The sequence below is a fragment of the Oncorhynchus clarkii genome, chromosome 2, assembly GCF_045791955.1.
Source record: "Oncorhynchus clarkii lewisi isolate Uvic-CL-2024 chromosome 2, UVic_Ocla_1.0, whole genome shotgun sequence".
NCBI lineage: Eukaryota > Metazoa > Chordata > Actinopteri > Salmoniformes > Salmonidae > Oncorhynchus > Oncorhynchus clarkii.
In genome coordinates, this window is record NC_092148.1 from 7,397,880 (window position 1) to 7,422,038 (window position 24,159).

Sequence of the window (24,159 nt, forward strand, 5' to 3'; positions counted from 1 at the left end):
GAAGAGAAGGCGTTTTAGAATATGAAGGCAACTTCAGAAGTTAACGACTTCAGACTGTAAAAAGCTAGCCTGGGAAAGGTAAAGGGGGATACCTAGTTAGTTAGTTGTGCAACTGAATCCAGTCAACTGAAATTTGTCTTCTGCATTTAACCCAACCCGTCTGAATCAGACCAGTCTCTTTAGCCCAAAAAACCTACAAAACTTCATTCGTTTTCCCGTAAGCTTTGTCCAGCGAGCTATGGCGGAGTTAATGCATACAAAAAGACGCCATTACTATTTCTCTCTATTGAACGTTGAGATTGCTTAAAGGCCAGCTTTTTTGGCAATGCCAAGGAGTGGAATGTTAGCTAAAGAGACTGGTACTCAGACTAGTAAAACGCCTCAAGGCTGAACCCCTGAACATACCACACCTTGTTAGGTAATATAAGATTGTTTTAGGCCAGGTGAAGGTGCTGCAACTCACATTTGCAAGAGGAGCAATAAGTAATTTGGTTACCTAGAGCAACATTTGTATGTGCAACAACTGCTATTTTATTTTATAGATTTAAATAGCCAATGTTTATGTATTTAGGCTATGCAAAACATATTTTCACTGTACACTGATACTCGGATGTTCAAAACTGAAGAATGCTATTCTGGCCTTGTCATTTTGGTCCTTGTAGGCAGTCATGTTTAATTCATTTGTTTCCTATCTTGTCTCTCCCCAGGCTTCACAGGGAGAGGGGAAAATGCAAAAAAGCTTGTCAGTGTATGACAGTGATGGCTCAACATTTGTACCTCTGGTGGTCATCGAGTTGGTTTCGGAAACCAAAGAGGAAGCCATCGCATGGTTACTAAACAGGGTCAGAGACAAGCAGCAAGATGGAGGTACAGTACATTGAGCTTAGCTTACCTACTGTATATTGGGAACAGAGATTTGAAGCTTCCCAACAGTTTAAACATTCTTCTCTCCGTCGCTTTTCAAATTGCCTCTGCTTCCTCTCTTTTGGCTTTCACTCTATCGTGCTCTCTGAAAGTGAGCGAAACTGATCCGATAACATATCTGGGCCCGTTTCCACAAAGCGTCTCAGAGTAGGAGTGCTGATCTAGGATCTGTTTATAAAATATTATTATGATCTAAATAGCAAAACTGACCCTAGATCAGCACTCCCAGTGATCAGCACTCCCTTTATGAATACGGGCCCTGATGCCACCTGTGATAAGCTATGTGAAAACAAAGCAGGCTGACCTTATCACTTATATCGTGAAATACTCACTGAAAAGAGCACGGTTCGGTACAATAGTGTGAAAGTCCCTTTTAGTTACTGTATCTATTAACCAGTCAGTCTGGCTCTGTTGATACAATATGGTTGTCCTAGGCTACGTCCCAAAATGGCACCCTATTCCCTACATAGTGCACTACTTTTGACCTGAGCCCTGGTCAAAAGTAGTGCACTATAAAGGGAATAGGGTGTAATTTGGGATGAACACCTAGTCTATTGATGCCTTCATACCTGTCCTGATTCCTCTGCTGTGTTAGGGGCTGAGCTGCTGGTGGAGCAGCTGACTCCAGGGGCTCAGGGCACGGAGAAGGACAATCCCAATGTGTATGTGGTGGGGGCCTCCTGGCAAAGGCTCCTATACGGAGCTGAGGACGTGGGCCTCTTCAAGGAGTTCAACGACGGCTCCATGAGAGGCTTCACGTATGCCAACAAGCACAACTTCAAAGAGTTCCAAGGTAATCTAGGGTACAGTACGTCACAAATGGTGCCCTATTCCTTATCGCATAGGGTGCCATTAGTGATGCATACATAGTAAACTGTGAATGTACTGTAGATGATGAATAGTATTTTAAATGTTCTGTATTATATTATTACAACTATATTACTATACAATTACAATACAACACAATAATTAGATTATGTAAATACAGCGTGTTGTTTAAATAAACATCATTACTACACTAGTGTAAGAGCACGTTATTGTATTGTAAAGTGACTAAATGTGTTAATTGTCTGTGTCTCTATACTACAGGTGATGGGGATGGTTTTCTGAGCATGGCAGAGTGTCAATACATCATAAAACATGAACTGGACAACCTGAGGGCCAAGGATGAGGCCCACGTGCCTGGATATCCGAAGATGAAACTGTATCCAGGGAAGTCAGTCAGTAAGTACACCACTGACCCTATGACCTCAGCCACACTGAAACACTGGGTGCACAGTCATCAAACCTGGGTTCAAATAGTATACATTTTCTTTCAAATACTCTGAGCCTGCTGCCTGGATTGGAATGCCAGATGGGCAGGGTTTGGACTTTTGTGACTATTCCATTGGTTCTATTGTGCTAGGGAAGCTCAGAGCCATTAACACTGTGGGAAGTTTATTAGGTACACCACTCCGTTCACCAAAATAGTGCGCTCCTACAAACAGTGAGTCATGTGGCCGTGGCTTGCTATATAAAGTAGGCAGACAGGCAGCGAGGCATTCAGTTACTGATCGATTGAACGTTAGAATGGGCAAAGCGACTGAGCGTGGTATGATGGTCGGTGCCAGGCGTGCCGGTTCCAGTATATTTTCATGCATGACAGTGTCAAGGGTTTACCGAGAATGGTACGACAAACAAAAAACATCCAGTCAGCGTCAGTCCTGTGGGCAGAAACGGCTCGTTGATGAGAGGTCGAAGGAGAATAGCAAAAATCGTACAAGCTAACAGGCGGGCCACAAACAGGCAAATAACGGCACAGAACGTCATCTCGGAACGCACAACTCGTCAGTCCTTGTCACGGATAGGCTATTGCAGCAGACAACCACACTGGGTTCCACTCCCATCAGCTAAAGACAAGAAGCAGCTCCAGTGGGGATGCAATCACCAATACTGAACAATTGAGAAGTGTAAAAACATCACCTGGCCCAACGAATCCCTGTTCCTTTTCCATCATGCTGATGTCAGTCAGGTGTATAGATCTTCTGTATGTCTCAGTCAAGTTCAGCACACATGAAAACCAATACTATTTGAACCCAGGTCTGAAGCCAATTCCATATTTGAAACATAACATACATAATCCTCACATTGTCTCCCCATCAGAGTCAGCAATAAGGACAATAAATATGCAAATGTCAGTGGATTATTTAAATACCAGATAAGGAGTCAATGCTCTTGCTGAGCAGATAGACTGCTATTCAGCTTAACCAATTGTTTAGAAAAATAATGCAACGTTTTAGAAATAATTTAGTCAAGAAATGACATGAAATTAAAGCTTTTTATTTTTATACAAATATACTAGTAAATATGTGGGTCTGTATGCTATTGTTTTAGAAAACTAAGCTTTCTCTCATTATGAGGAAAGTTAACAGTTTAAACTCAACTGTTTTCATTGCTCTCAAGTAGCCAATGTTCTCAGTCATTTTTAGCACTTCAGCAACTTAACAAGGGAATTATCTCTCACCAAAAGAGCATAGGCCTTTGAAAACCCTGGTCCTCCAGTACCCCCAACAGTACACATTTATTATTGTAGTTCCAGACAAACACACCTGATTCAACTCCTCAACTAATCATCAAGCCCTCAATGAGTTGAACCAGGTGAGTTTGTCTGAGGCTGTAACAACATGTTTGTTCTGTTGGAGGTACTGGAGTTGGGGAAACACTGGCGTGGGCCACTAGTTCAAGTTTCGTTATGTTTATCTAATAAAGATGGCTAGAATCACATGACAAATAGCGTCAGGAGACTGGGGGTGGGGGGGTGTGAATGGACTGACTCTTCTGTTTTTAATGTAATCTCAGTACGCAGAATGCAATCAAAGGGGATCCTTGTCCAAGTTTTCCCTCTGCATGAGAAGGAGGAACTCAAAAGGCTTTCCTTTTCCTGGTTCAAAAAGATCAAGTTGTCCTTCCAGCCTCTTGGTAAGTTACAGTTGCCATGGCTTGATCATTTTGCCCTTTGAATCCTAAGGCTACACAGTATTATCTTAGTGTTATCCATCTCTTTCAATATGAACTTCACTGGAGTGTATATACAATGATTAGGCTATCACCATGTACAAGACATGGAACATTCTAAGAACCTTCTAATAGCTTGTTTGTGACTAAATCCTCCCCATGATTCCCCATGGTCCATCCAGATGACATCAGGCACTACTTTGGTGAGGGTATGGCACTCTACTTTGGTTTCCTGGAGTATTTCACCTTGGCCCTGATCCCCATGGCCCTCATAGGGATACCATACTACCTCTTCGACTGGGAGGACTACGACAAGTTCACGGTGTTCGCCGGCTTCAACCTGGTGTGGTGCACGGTGATCCTGGAGTTGTGGAAGCGCCTCAGCGCTTCGCTGGCGTACGGCTGGGGCACCCTGAGCAGGAAGAAAGCCTTCGAGGAGCCGAGGCCGGGCTTCCACGGCGTCTTGGGCGTCAATCCCGTCACGGGGCGGGCGGAGCCACTCTACTCAAACGCCAAGCGTCAGCTGAGGATCTACCTGGTGTCTGTTCCCTTTGTGCTGCTGTGCCTCTACCTGTCTCTGTACGTCATGATGATCTACTTTGACATGGAGGGCTGGGCCTTGATGATCCATGATGAGGAGCCTACCTTCTGGACAGGACTGCTACTTTTTATCCCTAGTATTATCTACGCTGTGGTTATAGAGATCATGAACCTCATATACCGCTATGCTGCAGAGTTCCTCACTGGCTGGGGTGAGTGGGATTGGATGGGTGGGTGGGTGGATGAATGCATTTTAGCTCATATTTTATAATACATACAATGTTGTTTTAACAATGCAGAAAACAACAGAACACACACATCATTGAGGCTAAAAATACATTGTCTTAATGCTACAGTGGTGTTTCCTGTGTTCCTCTTGTTCTTTTGCTGACTGTAGGGAGAGTTGTTGACTTGATAGAAGACACACTGTTTATGAAGTCAATGTTATTTTTGCTTTAGAAAACCACAGGCTTGAGTCAACATTTCAAAATCACCTGGTCCTTAAAGTACTGGTGGTGAGTCATACATGAAATTGGTTTGTTTCCATGATCATTTCAAGTTTCCATTGATTTTGAAAATCCTTTTGTTAACAGTTTACTTGTCATCTTCTCTCCCCAGTTCAACTTCTTCAACTGTTTTGCCTCCCTATTCTACATTGCCTTTGTGATGCAGGATATGGTGCTTCTCAGACAGGTGGGTCACTACCAATGATGTGTATATATACCCTGGATGACTAACAGGGGGCGCTGTATTGAAGCCACCGCGCAGCCATCTTGGTAACCCTCCTTCATTGTAAACAAGATTTTGGAAGCTATAGAAATGCATGTGTTAATGTCTACATTTGTTTTTGACATGTATATTCTATTACGGACACAAATGCATCATTTTATATTCTATGTTAGCAAAACATAAAACAAAACAAAGATATAAAAAAAATCTTAGTGTATATATATATAGTTATATTGTTACTGTCTCTACTACTACTACTACTACTACAACAAAACATCTTAAATACATGTAATTCTGTCCTATTGAATTTCAATACTGTAGAATTCCATTCATTCCTATAGAGGACTGCTCCCACTGGGGAGAGCCATAGCATAGCATCAGCAATCCAGAGTTTATACACATCATTGGTCACTACTAGCCTTTGGCCTTAGATGTTCCGATTCAAGTGATCCATCATTCCAGACATGGATGGCTAGAGGCACTAGCAACAGAGACAGCGATAGATATATAAGGCTTTCACTACTAGCAATATCCCCAATGCTGTTATTGTGTTTCATTTTCTGTCTAAATAGCACCCTATTCCCTATATAGTGCACTACTTTTAACCACAGCCCTAGAGCCCTGGTGTAAAGTAGTGCATTGTAAATGGAAAAGTGTACCATTTGGGATGCAACCAGAGTTGTTTACTGCTGCTACTACTGCTGCTTCTTCTGTTGCTGGTGCTGCTACTTCTGTTGCTGCTGCTTCTGCTTCTTCTGCTATCAATCAATCAAATGTATTTATAAAGCCCTTGTTACATCAGCTGATGTCACAAAGTGCTGTACAGAAACCCAGCCTAAAACCCTAAAAGCCTAAAACCCCAAACAGCAAGCAATGCAGGTGTAGAAGCACAGTGGCTAGGAAAAACTCCCTAGAAAGGCCAAAACCTAGGAAGAAACCTAGAGAGGATCTAGGCTATGAGGGGTGGCCAGTCCTCTTCTGGCTGTGCCGGGTGGAGATTATAACAGAACATGGCCAAGATGTTCAAATGTTCATATATGACCAGCAGGGTCAATAATTACAGTGGTTTTCGAGGGTGCAACAGGTCAGCACTTCAGGAGTAAATGTCAGTTGGCTTTTCATAGCCGATCCTTCAGAGTATCTCTACTGCTCCTGCTGTCTCTAGAGAGTTGAAAACAGCAGGTCTGGGACAGGTAGCACGTCCGGTGAACAAGTCAGGGTTCCATAGCCGCAGGTGGACTGGGGACAGCAAGGAGTCATCATGCCAGGTAGTCCTGAGGCATGGTCCTAGGGCTCAAGAGAAATAAACTACTACTGCTGCTACTATTTCTGCTGTTGCTGCTACTTATCCTGCTGCTGCTGTTACTTATCCTGCTACAACTGCTGCTACTGCTGCTACTACTACTACTGCTGCTACTATTTCTGCTGTTGCTGCTACTTATCCTGCTGCTGCTGTTACTTATCCTGCTACAACTGCTGCTGCTGCTGCTACTACTACTTATCCTGCTGCTGCAACTACTACTATTGGTGCTACTGCTGCTACTACTACTTATCCTGCTGCTGCTACTGCAACTACTGCTATTGGTGCTACTGCTGCTACTACTACTTATCCTGCTGCTGCTACTGCAACTACTACTATTGGTGCTACTGCTGCTACTACTACTTATCCTGCTGCTGCAACTACTACTATTGGTGCTACTGCTACTAATGCTGCTACTAATGCTGCTGCTACTACTTATCCTGCTACTGCAACTACTGCTATTGGTGCTACTGCTACTAATGCTGCTAGTAATGCTGCTGCTACTACTTATCCTGCTGCTGCTACTGCAACTACTGCTATTGGTGCTACTGCTACTAATGCTGCTACTACTGCTGCTGCTACTACTGCTGCTGCTACTACTTATCCTGCTACTGCTACTACTACTACTGGTGCTACTACTACTACTACTGCTGCTGCTGCTGCTGCTACTACTACTGCTACTGCTGCTGCTACTACTTATCCTGCTGCTGCTACTACTGCTGCTACTACTACTACTACTACTACTGGTGCTACTGCTGCTACTACTTATCCTGCTGCTACTATTGGTGCTACTGCTGCTGCTACTAATACTGTGGCTGCTACTAATGCTGCTGCTGCTACTACAGATACTACTACTGCTGCTACTCCTCATACTGCCGCTGCTCCTCATACTGCTGCTGCTCCTCATACTGCTGCTGCTCCTCATACTGCTGCTGCTCCTCATACTGCTGCTGCTCCTCATACTGCTGCTGCTCCTCATACTGCTGCTGCTACTCATACTGCTGCTGCTACTCATGCTGCTGCTGCTACTACAGCTGCTGCTGCTGCTACTACTCATACTACTACTGCTGCTACTCATACTACTGCTGCTCCTCATACTACTGCGGCTACTCATACTGCTGCTGCTACCAATGCTGCTGCTACATCTACTGCTGCTGCTACTCATGCTGCTGCTGCTACTACTCATACTACTACTGCTGCTCCTCATACTACTGCTGCTACTCATACTGCTGCTGCTACTACAGCTGCTGCTGCTGCTACTACTCATACTACTGCTGCTCCTCATACTACTGCTGCTACTCATACTACTGCTGCTACTACTGCTGCTATTAATACTGCTTCTGAAACTACTGCTACTACAGCTACTACTGCTGCTACTCATACTACTGCTACTACTACTGTTACTACTGCTACTACTACTTACTGTTACTACTGCTGCTACTCATACTACTGCTGCTACTCATCCTACTGCTGCTACTCATACTACTGCTGCTACTCATACTACTGCTGCTACTCATACTACTGCTGCTACTACTGCTACTACTGCTGCTACTCATACTACTGCTGCTACTACTACTACTACTGTTACTACAGCTGCCACTCATACTACAGCTGCCACTCATACTACTGCTACTACTGCTGCTACTCATACTACTGCTACTACTCATACTACTGCTGCTACTCATACTACTGCTGCTATTCATACTACTGCTACTACTACTACTACTGTTACTACTGCTGCCACTCATACTACAGCTGCCACTCATACTACTGCTACTACTGCTGCTACTACTGCTGCTACTCATACTACAGCTGCCACTCATACTACTGCTACTACTGCTGCTACTCATACTACTGCTACTACTCATACTACTGCTGCTACTCATACTACTGCTGCTACTACTGCTGCTACTCATACTACTGCTACTACTACTACTACTGTTACTACTGCTGCCACTCATACTACAGCTGCCACTCATACTACTGCTACTACTGCTGCTACTACTGCTGCTACTCATACTACAGATGCCACTCATACTGCTGCTGCTCCTCATACTGCTGCTGCTCCTCATACTGCTGCTGCTGCTACTACTCATACTACTACTGCTGCTACTCATACTACTGCTGCTCCTCATACTACTGCGGCTACTCATACTGCTGCTGCTACCAATGCTGCTGCTACATCTACTGCTGCTGCTACTTATACTGCTGCTGCTCCTCATACTGCTGCTGCTACTCATGCTGCTGCTGCTACTACAGCTGCTGCTGCTGCTACTACTCATACTACTACTGCTGCTCCTCATACTACTGCTGCTCCTCATACTACTGCTGCTCCTCATACTACTGCTGCTACTCATACTGCTGCTGCTACCAATGCTGCTACTACATCTACTACTAATGCTGCTGCTACTACTGCTGCTACTACAGATACTACTACTGCTGCTATTAATACTGCTTCTGAAACTACTGCTACTACAGCTACTACTGCTGCTACTCATACTACTGCTACTACTACTGTTACTACTGCTACTACTACTTACTGTTACTACTGCTGCTACTCATACTACTGCTGCTACTACTGCTACTACTACTGTTACTACTGCTACTACTACTTACTGTTACTACTGCTGCTACTCATACTACTGCTGCTACTCATCCTACTGCTGCTACTCATACTACTGCTGCTACTCATACTACTGCTGCTACTCATACTACTGCTGCTACTACTGCTACTACTGCTGCTACTCATACTACTGCTGCTACTACTACTACTACTGTTACTACAGCTGCCACTCATACTACAGCTGCCACTCATACTACTGCTACTACTGCTGCTACTCATACTACTGATACTACTCATACTACTGCTGCTACTCATACTACTACTGCTATTCATACTACTGCTACTACTACTACTACTACTGTTACTACTGCTGCCACTCATACTACAGCTGCCACTCATACTACTGCTACTAATGCTGCTGCTACTACTGCTGCTACTACAGATACTACTACTGCTGCTACTACAGATACTACTACTGCTGCTACTACATCTACTACTAATGCTGCTGCTACTACTGCTGCTACTACAGATACTACTACTGCTGCTATTAATACTGCTTCTGAAACTACTGCTACTACAGCTACTACTGCTGCTACTCATACTACTGCTACTACTACTGTTACTACTGCTACTACTACTTACTGTTACTACTGCTGCTACTCATACTACTGCTGCTACTCATTCTACTGCTGCTACTCATTCTACTGCTGCTACTCATACTACTGCTGCTACTCATACTACTGCTGCTACTCATACTACTGCTGCTACTACTACTACTACTGTTACTACAGCTGCCACTCATACTACAGCTGCCACTCATACTACTGCTACTACTGCTGCTACTCATACTACTGCTACTACTCATACTACTGCTGCTACTCATACTACTGCTGCTACTACTGCTGCTACTCATACTACTGCTACTACTACTACTACTGTTACTACTGCTGCCACTCATACTACAGCTGCCACTCATACTACTGCTACTACTGCTGCTACTACTGCTGCTACTCATACTACAGATGCCACTCATACTACAGCTGCCACTCATACTGCTGCTGCTACTCATACTGCTGCTGCTACTCATACTGCTGCTGCTACTCATACTGCTGCTGCTACTCATACTACTGCTACTACTATTGTTACTACTGCTACTACTCATACTACTGCTACTACTACTATTACTACTGCTACTACTCATACTACTGCTACTACTACTATTACGACTGCTACTACTCATACTACTGCTACTACTACTGTTACTACTGCTACTACTCAAACTACTGCTACTACTATTGTTACTACTGCTACTACTCATACTACTGCTACTACTACTATTACTACTGCTACTACTCATACTACTGCTACTACTACTATTACGACTGCTACTACTCATACTACTGCTACTACTACTGTTACTACTGCTACTACTCATACTACTGCTACTACTACTGTTACTACTACTACTACTATTACTACTGCTACTACTCATACTACTGCTACTACTACTGTTACTACTGCTACTACTCATACTACTGTTACTACTGTTACTACTGCTACTACTCATACTACTGCTGCTACTACTGTTACTACTGCTGCTACTCATACTACTGCTGCTACTACTGTTACTACTGCTACTACTCATACTACTGCTGCTCCTACTATCTACTATCAATATCCTCTTTTATTTCCTTTCAGAGTCTGGCCACGCTGCTGATAACGTCTCAGATCCTGAACCAGATCATGGAGGCCTTCCTGCCCTACTGGCTCCAGAGGAGGAGGAACAAGAAGGCCCATAAGAGGATGATAAAAACCATGGAAGACAAGGAGCTGCCCCTCTCTGAGCAGGTCAAGCTGGAGGCAGACATGAGCACCTACCTGGTGAGTTGCTGGACTCAAGTTACGGGGGAATGAATGTGTAACTAGGAAGGGTGTGATGAATGTGAATGATACCTTCATGTGCGTTGCAGTATCTTTACAATACGTTTGAGTCATTTAGCAGACGCTCTCATCCAGAGCGACTTACAGGAGCAATTAGGGTTCATTCCTTGCTCAAGGGCACATCGACAGATTTTTCACCTAGTCGGATTGGAGATTCGAACCAGCAACCTTTCGGTTTCTGGCCCAACGCTCTTAACCACCGTCTTGATTGGTTATGCTGTTATGCTTGCCTTATGCACAGAATACCCCCATCAAGTGAAATGTTACTGCAGTGTTTAGACAAAGACATCGATGAAGAGTCCAGTGGCTGAAGTGGGTATTGTAATGCTCTCGTCTAACCTCATGAATCTGTATAAACTCTGTTGTGTTCTATTAAGGGAACATTTGATGACTACCTGGAGCTGTTCCTGCTGTTTGGCTATGTCAGTCTGTTCTCCTGTGTCTACCCTCTGGCCGCGGTGCTGGTGGTGCTCAACAACGTCACAGAGGTCTACTCGGATGCCTTCAAGATGTGCAAGGTGTTCAAAAGACCCTTCTCTGAGCCTGCAGCCAATATAGGGGTGTGGCAGGTAAGGCTGACCCAATAGCTCTTTCTACTCTGTTTAGTTCTCTATAGTACATTTAGTGTGGTTGGTTGGTTTGATGGACTTTATTTGATAATTAAAGGAGATAACGTTTTCAAGGATAAAAAGGTTTATGTCGAACTGTGATGATTGTTTTGAACTGTGGTGGATAGGAAGGAAAGGGAGACCAGTCAGAGGGGGAAAGTTCCTGTGTTTTCTTTTCTTCCAGCTTGCCTTTGAGGCCATGAGTGTGATCGCCGTGGTGACCAACTGTGCCTTGATTGGCATGTCCCCCCAAGTCAAGTCCTATTTCCCGGAGTCAGAGACACAGCTCATAATGTGGGTGGTGGGCTTCGAGGTACTGTACCATTTTCACACCTCTCACTCTTCACACACAATCTGACTAGACATGTATGCAATCATTTCCTACTCATTTTAAAATCGAATTAAACTTATTTCCAAGATTGTGTCTGTTTTGGTGCTTCTTGCGCCTAAATAGATTTGAAGCAGGCTGGCCAGCAGATGATGCCAGAGAGTCATAGAATGAGAGCTCCATCCTTGCTGCTTTGGTAGCGTGTGAAAAGATGATGATGACAGGGTGTTTATGTCCTGGCTGTACTGTAGGTCTTGTCTCGTCTCCTCCACTGTGTCTTTGAGTGCAGCTGTAAGCAGGTAAGCGTACAGAGGGTAGGCCAATAGATAGGACCTGTGTTAGTGGGGGAGATATGTGTGGAAGATGCACTGTTAGAGCTTCCAGACCCAGAATAACTCCAGTCAATCCACGTTTGTTAGGATCACAATTGGGGGAGCTCGTTGTGCAACATCCTCCGCTTGCACCTCCAGCCCTCGAGAGAAAATGCTTAAAATAACTAAGACAAAAAAGAGCAGAGGGGGGGCCTGAAGCAGAGGAGAGGTAGTTCATTAGAATATAATACACTTATTTTATTAGTCCTTAGAGGCCATTCTAGTGTGTTTTATCTATATGCTAAACAACATTGTATTTTTATGGATTTGAAACGAGGTCATGGGTGCATGTTTGGTTGAAAATAGTTTTTGCATTTGTCTACAGAACAGCTGCAGAGCAAGTAAACCAGTTCTCTTAATACTAACTGTGTATGACAATCCCTTTACTGCAGTTCAAACACTTCAGATTTGTGCATTTATTGATTTCCTGTCTTTGCACCAGCTAATACAGACCAGCAGCAATACAGACAGAATCATGGCCATCCAGATAGGCAGCAGTAAATACAACACACCTCCTCCTGCACATACTGTATGTCTCCAGCGCCCAGGGAGTTGCCCTGACCACCCTGTGAGAATGAAGAGCGTGTGTGGCCTGTATACTCTGTGCCTGGGCTCTGTGCTCGGCTGCTCAGGCCTTGATGCTGTGTGGTAATATAATGCCGTGACCTCTAACCTCAGTAGCTCAGGCTGAAGTTGGCACGGAGGTGAGCTGCTGCAGAGAGCAGGGTGGATCAGAGTTTATTTTCTTTCTATTTTCTCTCTCGCTCTGTCTCTGCAATCCACCTCACTCTGTAGAACATGTGATGTCACACAAATCTACAGCACGGGGGTTATCACACTGAATTACTGTTTGGTTGTCTGCGCATGAAAAAGAGAGAGGGATCGTGAGGGAGGGATAAAGAAAACAAGAGAGAAATAGGAGAGAGCACAAGGTTGCGAGAGAAGGAGAAATGAGGGTAGTAGCTGAGAGAGATGAACCTACCTCACTAGCTTATTGTACATCCAGGCACGTTTCACACTGCTGCCAAGCAGCACATTTCCTGTAGATCTGTGGGTTGGCGTCTCCCTGCCAGATGATTCAGTCCATTACAGACTGGAGCAGCAGAACCAGCCCTGCTATTCAGCATGCAGGGACAGGGTACACACACACTGATCCTTTTCTGGATGCATTGTTTGTTTATGTATTCATTGAACGTTGTCAATACATAATCACCGCAAAATATCTGCCAGAAACGATTTGAGAAATATTCATGAATCACTGATCCACATGATACACTGTGGCAGAGGCTATAAATATCTAGATTCTATTCTATGAATATCTAGATTATATTCTATGAATATCTAGATTCTATTCTATGAGTAGTGCTACAGAGGCAGTCAATGTTGCGCACATATAGCCTGCATCCCAAATGGCACCCTATTCCATATTCTCCCCTATGGGACATGGTAAAATGTAGTGCACTATAGGGAAATAGTGTACCATTTAGAATGCTGACATAATAACCAAGCCAGTTACAGGAAGCAGAGCAGGATATGGCTATTAGGGCCTCTAGTGCCTTCTGTCAGGGATGTCAGTCCTGCTCTAAGATACAGAGAACAGGTCTTTCTGAGTCCATCCAGCTCTACGACACAGAGTGATATGTTGCTGCTGTACAATACCTCATTTCACCTTTGAGGTGCAGACAGTACTATAGTGCAGTGACTTATGTTGTGGGACCAGACCACCAGATCATATAGGAGGAGAGTGGGGAAAATACTGACGCCCCCCCCCCCCCCCCCCCCCATTTAAAAAACATCTGTAGCATCAAATGAAAAAAATGTATCTTGTGGAATTTGATTTCTTCACAACCATATAATGGCGCATTGATAGATCACATGTATGGAAGTTAGCCTATCTTGCATAAGTTTGTGTTTTAAAGGCCATGGACTCAGTCTAGTCAATGCAAAATGTTACGAGGGCCCTTCGGCTCTGTCTCTCTCGCTCTCCTGGCTAGCTGTTATTCCTCTCTCCTGTCTGTGATTGGCTGGGACAGGGCTCATTGTTAAGCAGGTGATACCTGGGTAATTACTGTACAGCATGGCATACTTCACAGAGCAGTAACCAGGCAACAGGGTAGCCGAGCCACGGACACAGAGACGGTCGGAAGGAGGGGAGAGAGAAGAGACGGCTAAGGATCAGGAGTAATTGAAACACTTGATGATGCCTTGGCAGTCAGGGCATCCAGGCCAGGCATTCTCTCCAACCTCTGTCTCTGATGCACTGATCCCAGTATAAGCGGTCACTAGACATTGGATTGATGGAACATTCCTAGATGTAATGATTAGCCTACATGCAAAGATTATTATTATTACACCAAGTTTGCACACACTAAAATGCTGTTGTCATTGTCAAGTTGAATGTGTTTGTACATTTGCACAGATTATGTAATAGAGTTATAGTTCATGTTAACTTACCCTTTCATGCATTATCCATTGACCAAAGCACAGACTGACTATACTTATTAAAAACTAGATGGATTAAACATTCAACGGAAAAAGGAGAAATCGGGAGGAAATATTTATATTTTACCTTCCATCCTATTCCCAGATATAGCCTATACTATTTATGCTAGTAAAACACATCAGTAGTCTTTGTTTTCACTTTCTCCATGAGGGTTAAAAAGGCAGGGAGTCAGAGAGCCAATCCCATTTTACTGTGTTTTTCAGATAATCAGATTAGAATCCAGCAGCAGGTTTGCCATGCCCCAGACCCTGGGCACTGACAGTTGGCATTCCCTGTACCAACCAATCAAATCCCTATATACAGTAGCTAGTGCACTAGGTTTGGCAACGGCCCATAGTGCTCTGGTCAAAAAGTAGTGCACTATGTAGGGAATAAGGTGACATTTGGGATGTGTCCTGTGTACCAACTTAATCCCTGAACACTGCATCTAGTGTGGCTTTTACTTTGCTGTTTGATTTAAATATGTAAATGTATTTATCGCTATCAAACAGTGACACATTTTTAGAAAATGTTACCTAAGCTCTCTCTCTGTGTCAGGGTTTCCGTTGTGAAAATGTGGTGCCAGACATTTGACCTATAGCATTTTCATTTAATTAACAGACATTTAAGGAATGTACTGGTCCAATATGATTAGGGTGTCTGCCCACGGTGCTCAGAATGACAGAAGTCACATTTTAGATGATGGTAATTCATTTTAACAGAACATGCAGGTGGAGGATGCAATGACGTGCGTCCTTACCACTTTTAATAGGTTAGAATAACTGTCCACATTTAACTTTTTCTCAGCCAACAAGACGACTGACCAACAGCAAAATCACTAGTATATAGTTTCAAGTTCTTAAATAATAAGCTGAGCTCCTCAGTCATGTTTTCTTCGCCTCACATTGTCAACGAAGTCTGTTTTTTTTTTTAACATCCATTGTGAAAGATAGTTCCTCAGAATTAGAAAAATCTTTCCAACACTCCCGGCCTCGATAATCACCAAGCGTTGGTGTGAAAAAGAGAAGTATCATGATCTGATGATCCCATATAGCTAGTGGAAACGTCATTAAAAACACCGCTGTCTGTCCGGAGTTCACTGGCACAGAAACTTCAAGGGGCTGGAATAGGCTAGTTGATACAGTGTTGCAAGTTCCCTATCAACAGCTTTTGGCCAGACCCAGTTGATGATTTGATACAATGTTGCACTTCACTAGCAATAGCCTAAGTCAAGACCGACAGAAAGAGAGGCAGACAGGTGGAGTAGAGATTCATGTGATTGAAAGAACCAACATTTTAATCAGGATATTTTCTACTGTTTTTATTTGTCAGCTTTAGGCCTATGTAATGTACTTAGTTGATGATGGAAGATATAGCCTATAGGCCAATGCAGCAGTAGGCCTATCTCTGAGTTCAATGCAGCAGTAGGCCTATATCTGAGTTCAATGCGCTCTTCTTTAGCCACCAATGGATCACAGTGTGTCCATGTGGCGGAGGCTGGCACTCTCACCTTTACATATTTATGGATCAGTGTGTCCATGTGGTGGAGGCTGGCACTCTCACCTTTACATATTTATGGGTCACAGTGTGTCCATGTGGCGGAGGCTGGCACTCTCACCTTTACATATTTATGGATCACAGTGTGTCCATGTGGTGGAGGCTGGCACTCTCACCTTTACATATTTATGGATCACAGTGTGTCCATGTGGTGGAGGCTGGCACTCTCACCTTTACATATTTATGGATCACAGTGTGTCCATGTGGCGGAGGCTGGCACTCTCACCTTTACATATTTATGGGTCACAGTGTGTCCATGTGGCGGAGGCTGGCACTCTCACCTTTACATATTTATGGGTCACAGTGTGTCCATGTGGTGGAGGCTGGCACTCTCACCTTTACATATTTATGGATCACAGTGTGTCCATGTGGTGGAGGCTGGCACTCTCACCTTTACATATTTATGGATCAGTGTGTCCATGTGGTGGAGGCTGGCACTCTCACCTTTACATATTTATGGATCACAGTGTGTCCATGTGGTGGAGGCTGGCACTCTCACCTTTACATATTTATGGATCACAGTGTGTCCATGTGGTGGAGGCTGGCACTCTCACCTTTACATATTTATGGGTCACAGTGTGTCCATGTGGCGGAGGCTGGCACTCTCACCTTTACATATTTATGGATCACAGTGTGTCCATGTGGTGGAGGCTGGCACTCTCACCTTTACATATTTATGGATCACAGTGTGTCCATGTGGTGGAGGCTGGCACTCTCACCTTTACATATTTATGGATCACAGTGTGTCCATGTGGTGGAGGCTGGCACTCTCACCTTTACATATTTATGGATCACAGTGTGTCCATGTGGTGGAGGCTGGCACTCTCACCTTTACATATTTATGGATCACAGTGTGTCCATGTGGTGGAGGCTGGCACTCTCACCTTTACATATTTATGGATCACAGTGTGTCCATGTGGCGGAGGCTGGCACTCTCACCTTTACATATTTATGGATCACAGTGTGTCCATGTGGTGGAGGCTGGCACTCTCACCTTTACATATTTATGGATCACAGTGTGTCCATGTGGTGGAGGCTGGCACTCTCACCTTTACATATTTATGGATCAGTGTGTCCATGTGGTGGAGGCTGGCACTCTCACCTTTACATATTTATGGATCACAGTGTGTCCATGTGGTGGAGGCTGGCACTCTCACCTTTACATATTTATGGATCACAGTGTGTCCATGTGGTGGAGGCTGGCACTCTCACCTTTACATATTTATGGATCACAGTGTGTCCATGTGGTGGAGGCTGGCACTCTCACCTTTACATATTTATGGATCACAGTGTGTCCATGTGGCGGAGGCTGGCACTCTCACCTTTACATATTTATGGATCAGTGTGTCCATGTGGTGGAGGCTGGCACTCTCGCCTTTACATATTTATGGATCAGTGTGTCCATGTGGTGGAGGCTGGCACTCTCACCTTTACATATTTATGGATCACAGTGTGTCCATGTGGTGGAGGCTGGCACTCTCACCTTTACATATTTATGGATCACAGTGTGTCCATGTGGTGGAGGCTGGCACTCTCACCTTTACATATTTATGGATCACAGTGTGTCCATGTGGTGGAGGCTGGCACTCTCACCTTTACATATTTATGGATCAGTGTGTCCATGTGGTGGAGGCTGGCACTCTCGCCTTTACATATTTATGGATCACAGTGTGTCCATGTGGTGGAGGCTGGCACTCTCACCTTTACATATTTATGGATCACAGTGTGTCCATGTGGTGGAGGCTGGCACTCTCGCCTTTACATATTTATGGATCAGTGTGTCCATGTGGTGGAGGCTGGCACTCTCACCTTTACATATTTATGGATCAGTGTGTCCATGTGGTGGAGGCTGGCACTCTCACCTTTACATATTTATGGATCACAGTGTGTCCATGTGGTGGAGGCTGGCACTCTCACCTTTACATATTTATGGATCACAGTGTGTCCATGTGGTGGAGGCTGGCACTCTCGCCTTTACATATTTATGGATCAGTGTGTCCATGTGGTGGAGGCTGGCACTCTCACCTTTACATATTTATGGATCAGTGTGTCCATGTGGTGGAGGCTGGCACTCTCACCTTTACATATTTATGGATCACAGTGTGTCCATGTGGCGGAGGCTGGCACTCTCACCTTTACATATTTATGGATCAGTGTGTCCATGTGGTGGAGGCTGGCACTCTCACCTTTACATATTTATGGATCACAGTGTGTCCATGTGGCGGAGGCTGGCACTCTCACCTTTACATATTTATGGATCACAGTGTGTCCATGTGGTGGAGGCTGGCACTCTCACCTTTACATATTTATGGATCACAGTGTGTCCATGTGGTGGAGGCTGGCACTCTCACCTTTACATATTTATGGATCACAGTGTGTCCATGTGGTGGAGGCTGGCACTCTCACCTTTACATATTTATGGATCAGTGTGTCCATGTGGTGGAGGCTGGCACTCTCACCTTTACATATTTATGGATCACAGTGTGTCCATGTGGTGGAGGCTGGCACTCTCACCTTTACATATTTATGGATCACAGTGTGTCCATGTGGTGGAGGCTGGCACTCTCGCCTTTTTACATATTTAGCATTTTACTTCAGATTTCTATGATTATCCACGTGACAATGATTTTGAGAAATTACAATTGTATTATTGAAATGAAACTGTTCCATGAAAATGTGCATATAAAATAATCCTAACTGTCACGCAGGTCGGTAGAAATGGTAGGATAGATTGTAAACTTCCCCAAACTTGAAACTCAGGAGCTGCCTGTGTGCTTTACTATAACACACATTAAACATATTTGTGAACGAGCAAGCGCGTGCAGACATAGGAGGTCCCGTGCCCGCGTATGTCTATCAAAGGCCATCCAACTGATTCGTTTTGGCGCCGGTGTTGTGCCTCAAATCTCCCCCTGCCAGAACACCCCCCCCCCCCCCCCCCTTCACGTGAACGCGCACACACTCAATTCTTCATTGCTGCGACTTGCTTGCTAGTTGAGATTTCTGATCAGTTAGGCTGTGTTTCATTTGATTTTTTTATGTCGGTTTGATCACGGGGGGGGGCACTAGTAATATCTACAGTTTTCGGTTTGGCTATTTGTTTCAAGTGTATTTTCTGGCCGAAATCCCCCACCCCCCTTTCTAATTTCCTTAATTTTGTGGCTATAGTCAAATACTTTCTGTGGCTCACAACAGTCAAATACCTTCCACAGAACAAACAGGATAGGCAACCAAAATTAATAATTCATGTGTGTTATATTACAGACAAGGGAGTAAAATGTAGTCAAGCAATAAACATTTCAGAACAACTACTAGTCGAATAAGACATGGGAGAGATGACGAATTTTGGCAAAGAGATTTATTTATAGACTAATACTCTTGAAACAAATAGCCAAACCGAAAACTGCAGACATTACTCAACTAAAAGACAGATTTGAGTATTTTCATTGTCGTCTCTTTACAGCAATAGCCATTTGCTTTCCAAACTATGTTTCCCCACAATTTAATTTATAATTATTGCGATACGGCTTGCTGGTCTTCTACTTTTCCTTGACAGTTGTACCTCCAACAATCATCTATTTGATATTTGCAACGTGCACAGCCTAAATTGCGCGAGCTGTCTTTCCTTCCGACTTGTAGTCAATGAGATTTAAAACAACTAGACTAGGGGAAGCTAATGGTCCTCTGTGGCTAAATCATGATTTAGTTGCCTATTTTGAATGATTTTATTTCTGTATTGTAGGCTAATTAGGCAATATCATTTTGGCAATTTATTTCAATTTACTTAGGGAAAGCTTAGCTTCCCCTAGCATTATGGGCTCGCCACCTATGTCAATCTACTATCCCCCATAGTAAAAAGAATTGACCTATTCTATTGGTCAGCTTGTCGAGAAACAAAATAGCCCAAACAGACCCTGGGACAGTTTTGGGACAATAGAAAAAAAATGTTAAAAAGCAATGAATCTTATGCAACAGACCAGAACATTTGGCTGAAAAATGTAAAATTGGCCTTTCCAATTTTATTTGTTGGCTTTTCAAAAAATGTTATCCCGAAAGCCGGCTATTACCTGCTAACGTGTGTGTGTGTGTGTGTGTGTGTGTGTGTGTGTGTGTGTGTGTGTGTGTGTGTGTGTGTGTGTGTGTGTGTGTGTGTGTGGACAGAAACAGAACATCCAGTGACAACTCTAACAGAGGTTTGTCCTGTAATTCACAACCCAGGATGAAATACTAATGACCTGTCTGGGGGATGCATAGAGGATGTCTGGGAGAGGAGAGGACGGTCAGTCAGTCACTCGGTTTGCTCTGTCTGTCCTGGTGATTTATCTCAAATAAAGGTTGACACAGAGGAGAGAGGAAGGGGAGTTGTGATGTATGGTGGAGTAGTAAGTACCTCTGTCTGGACACAGAAGCTGGGCTGGCACACCGCTACTGCAGAGGTGAAGTGAAGATGTCCGTTTAGCCTGCTGACGATCAAGGACGCAGGTGTAGACGACTTCTTAAATGGGACATAATGGGAGTGTATGCAGCCCAACTCTACTGCAGACTGTGTATGGTCTTATTAACCACTCTTACTGTGTCATTGGTGTAACAGCCAGAATAGTAGGAGGGTGTCACAGATCCATAACACTAGTGTGCTGACGATATCTGAATTGTGCCTCTGAAATCGTGCCGCAAAACCCCATATGGTTGGTATTTCACAACATGAGTGACAATGAACGGGGGCATATATCTACTGTAGGTATGGGAAGTGGGAGAGGGGCTATTCTTTTCATGGGGATGAACTGAAATTGAACTCGCACTGTAAATAAAGTGGGCTGCAGTGTTGAGGGCCGTCCACACCTAGGACATTAACTAGAATGATAATTTTAGATTTGTATCTTGATAGTTTTTGTTGTAGTCATCGTCATAGGTGTGGGCGGCCCTTAAAGATGGTTATTAGGACGTGTTTAGTACTATGACAGAGTCAAGAGATGTCAGAATGTATAGGGAGGTAACCGAAAGGTTGCTGGTTCGAATCCCCTAGCCAACTAGGTGAAAAATCTGTCGGTGCCCTTGAGCAAGGCACTTAACCCTAATTGCTCCCGTAAGTCGCTCTGGATAAGAGCATCTGCTAAATGACAACAACAAAATAGAACGTTCCTTAGCCGTCCCTTCTTGTCTTGGTCCTTTATAATGCTAAAATATGATAACACTGCCTTGTATAATGCAGCTGGCTTTATTTGTTTGGCTCCTAACAACGCTGTCTATCTTTCTCCCTCACGGTTTGCTTTGCCAAAGGGAAATCGGCTATTATCCTCTGAAGCCACTGTGATGTAGTCTGTGGTGTGTGTTGTTGAAGTCCAGAACCCTTTGTACCCAGTAACTGAATGTCTGATTCTGTCACCATGGTTGTGGTCTCCTTTTCTGTTCTGTAGAGCACGATCAGTCTAGTGCTAGCTCTAGTCATATCTGTGCATTGACTCAGATACTGTGCCCTGAATCCCACCATATTCCCTATTTAGTGCACTACTTTTGACCAGGGCCCATAGGTCACAGGTCAAAAGTAGTACACTATATATGGAATAGGGTGCCATTTGGGACTGAACCTGTGTATTAATGTAGTGTGCATCAGCTCTGTGTGAAGCTGTGCCCCCCTGCTGACTGGCAACTCTATTTACAGCCCTTTGTAGTCCTGTTCAATGCTATTCTTCTACTATATATGACTCCAGTCTAGTCTTATTGAAGCTACCTGCCTGCTGTACTGAATAATCTCTGCAGGCCTGGAGACCTCTCCACAACCCTCCCTGTCTCCTCTGCCCATCAATGCCTTGGGTGCAATCCCAAATAGCACCATGTTCCCTATATAGAGCATTACTTTTGACCAGGGCCCAGAGGAACAGGTCTCACACCGACCTCGGGGTACATCGAGGAACAGTAGAGGAAACAGTACCTGCCTCGAGAGATCAATAAACGGAAATTGGATCGAGCTGAAGTAACTTGGTATGAATCATCTTGATGTAATCATTCATTCTCATGTGGGAAACGTGCCACCTCTTTCTGCATTAGTCTCATATCCTTATAGAACACACAGTCTGCTGCCAGACTCTGGCCTGTCACATTGTGTGACTGCACGGTGCTCCATGAGGCTCATTGTCACTGCAGTTGGCTGTCCCAAGGGTTACTGCAGAACCATGCATGTCTCCGCAACATGTCGAAGTGTTTATGGCAAGCCACCAATGGCCGCCTTTCAGACGAGATCTATTCACAAACCCCCGACGTGAAAAGTTAGATTAAGAAATTCTGTTCGTGCCGCTTCACAGAATAAATTGTAAAAAATGACTCCCGATCAGTTGGAATCAAGGTGGATTGAAATGCTAATTTGCTAAATGAACAAGGCAGTGCAGTTCTGGCCCCAGCTACATGGGGTGAATACTGAGCAGAGGGGATTGTGGTACAAAAGGCCACAGATTGCCATGCTAGCACTTACAGGTACTGTCTCAATTCACACTTCTGCACTGTTTAGAGCATCATAGAGAAGTAGTTTGATATTGAGTCAGGGCCTCAAGATGAAATGTACCCCTTTCAACTAACATTTGCATTTGTTAGTGTTCTTTGGTTTTCCAACGTGTGCCAAGCCAACCCTATCTCTCTAAATGCCCATAAACTCCTATTGTCAAGTACCAATCAGCTAAAAGGCTGTGGTGTTTTTAATGTTGCATTTCAATCAGTGTAACAACCTCAGTCAGCGTTGAGGCCAGACAGACCGGACTCCCTTCGCCCTTTTACATTCGCTCTACTGTAAATTCTACTACTTAGCTCACATTTCTACTACTTAGCTCACACATCTGCATCCCAAATGGCCCCCTTTTCCCTACATTGTGCACTACCCCTGAGAGGCCCTGGTCAGAAGTAGTGTACTATAAAGGTATTATGTTGCCAATTGGGATACACAATTGTCTGTAATAAAGTAGTGTACGGCTGAAGGACTGAGAGAGAGGGAGCGCCACACACACCTCCCCATCCTTCTAGCCCAAACCACCTATCTGAAGAACACTTTCCATAGGAGAAAACAGCCTGTAATAACAGTGTTAGGAAGTTTTCAGTCGACAACATCTGTCAGGCCTAACATGTATGAAGCCTTTTACTGCGATGAAAGCGGTGGCTGAATCCGATGGAATTTTGGCTGGCACATACTGATGAGGTACAGCGTGTTGTGGCAGCTGGCAATTCTCCAGCAATGACAGACCTGCTTTGCATAGTGGTGTGTTGGCATCGATTCAGAGTAATAAAGCTGCTTTCTGGTCATGCAGTTCGAAGTACACTTCTCTCGGCCGTAAAAAATGTATTGAGAAAAAAATGATGTATGTGTTGGATATTGGTCAGGTTGCTACCTCTCTCTCTCACACCTTATCTTACCTCACTTCACCTCAGAGGGGCTGTGAAGATAACAGGTGTGCTCTTTGCCACAAGAGTCGTCCTCCTCACCCCACTTCCCCTTTGTCTGCTGTTCATCTGTCTCCTCCAATCACCTCAGAGGGAGGAGGGTGGGCCAGTGTTGTACTGGGGGGCCTCTTTCTGTATTCACAGCACTCTCTTCTCTCTTCCTTTTGAGAGATTGGGATTGTATTTTCAGCAAAGCCCTCTTGCCTGTCTTTACCATTACAGTTTAATATTGAGCTCCAGTGAACTGCTTAGGGGCTGATTTAAAGAGTTAGGGTCCAGAAGGGTCTTCAGCTTCTTAACTCTCACACAGAATAATCAGCAGGGTCTTACTGCATGTTTGTCAGCCTGTAGTCTCCTGTTTTGCTTACAGTATTTCAAGACATTCGTTGATTATGTGGTC

At 44.2% G+C, this 24,159-nt stretch overlaps 1 protein-coding gene across 1 annotated transcript in view; it reads left to right on the forward strand.

Moving 5' to 3' along the window:
• Positions 1-24,159, forward strand: part of LOC139420191 (anoctamin-10-like) — a 44,126-nt gene that overhangs the window by 1,650 nt on the left and 18,317 nt on the right. Inside the window, exons 3-12 of the mRNA XM_071169998.1 lie at positions 708-867; positions 1,520-1,717; positions 2,014-2,148; positions 3,763-3,882; positions 4,101-4,670; positions 4,918-4,973; positions 5,077-5,151; positions 10,749-10,931; positions 11,369-11,560; positions 11,784-11,912. Of these exons, the coding sequence (XP_071026099.1) occupies positions 729-867; positions 1,520-1,717; positions 2,014-2,148; positions 3,763-3,882; positions 4,101-4,670; positions 4,918-4,973; positions 5,077-5,151; positions 10,749-10,931; positions 11,369-11,560; positions 11,784-11,912 (1,797 nt within the window). The 5' untranslated portion in view covers positions 708-728. The remainder of the gene's footprint in view (positions 1-707; positions 868-1,519; positions 1,718-2,013; positions 2,149-3,762; positions 3,883-4,100; positions 4,671-4,917; positions 4,974-5,076; positions 5,152-10,748; positions 10,932-11,368; positions 11,561-11,783; positions 11,913-24,159) is intronic.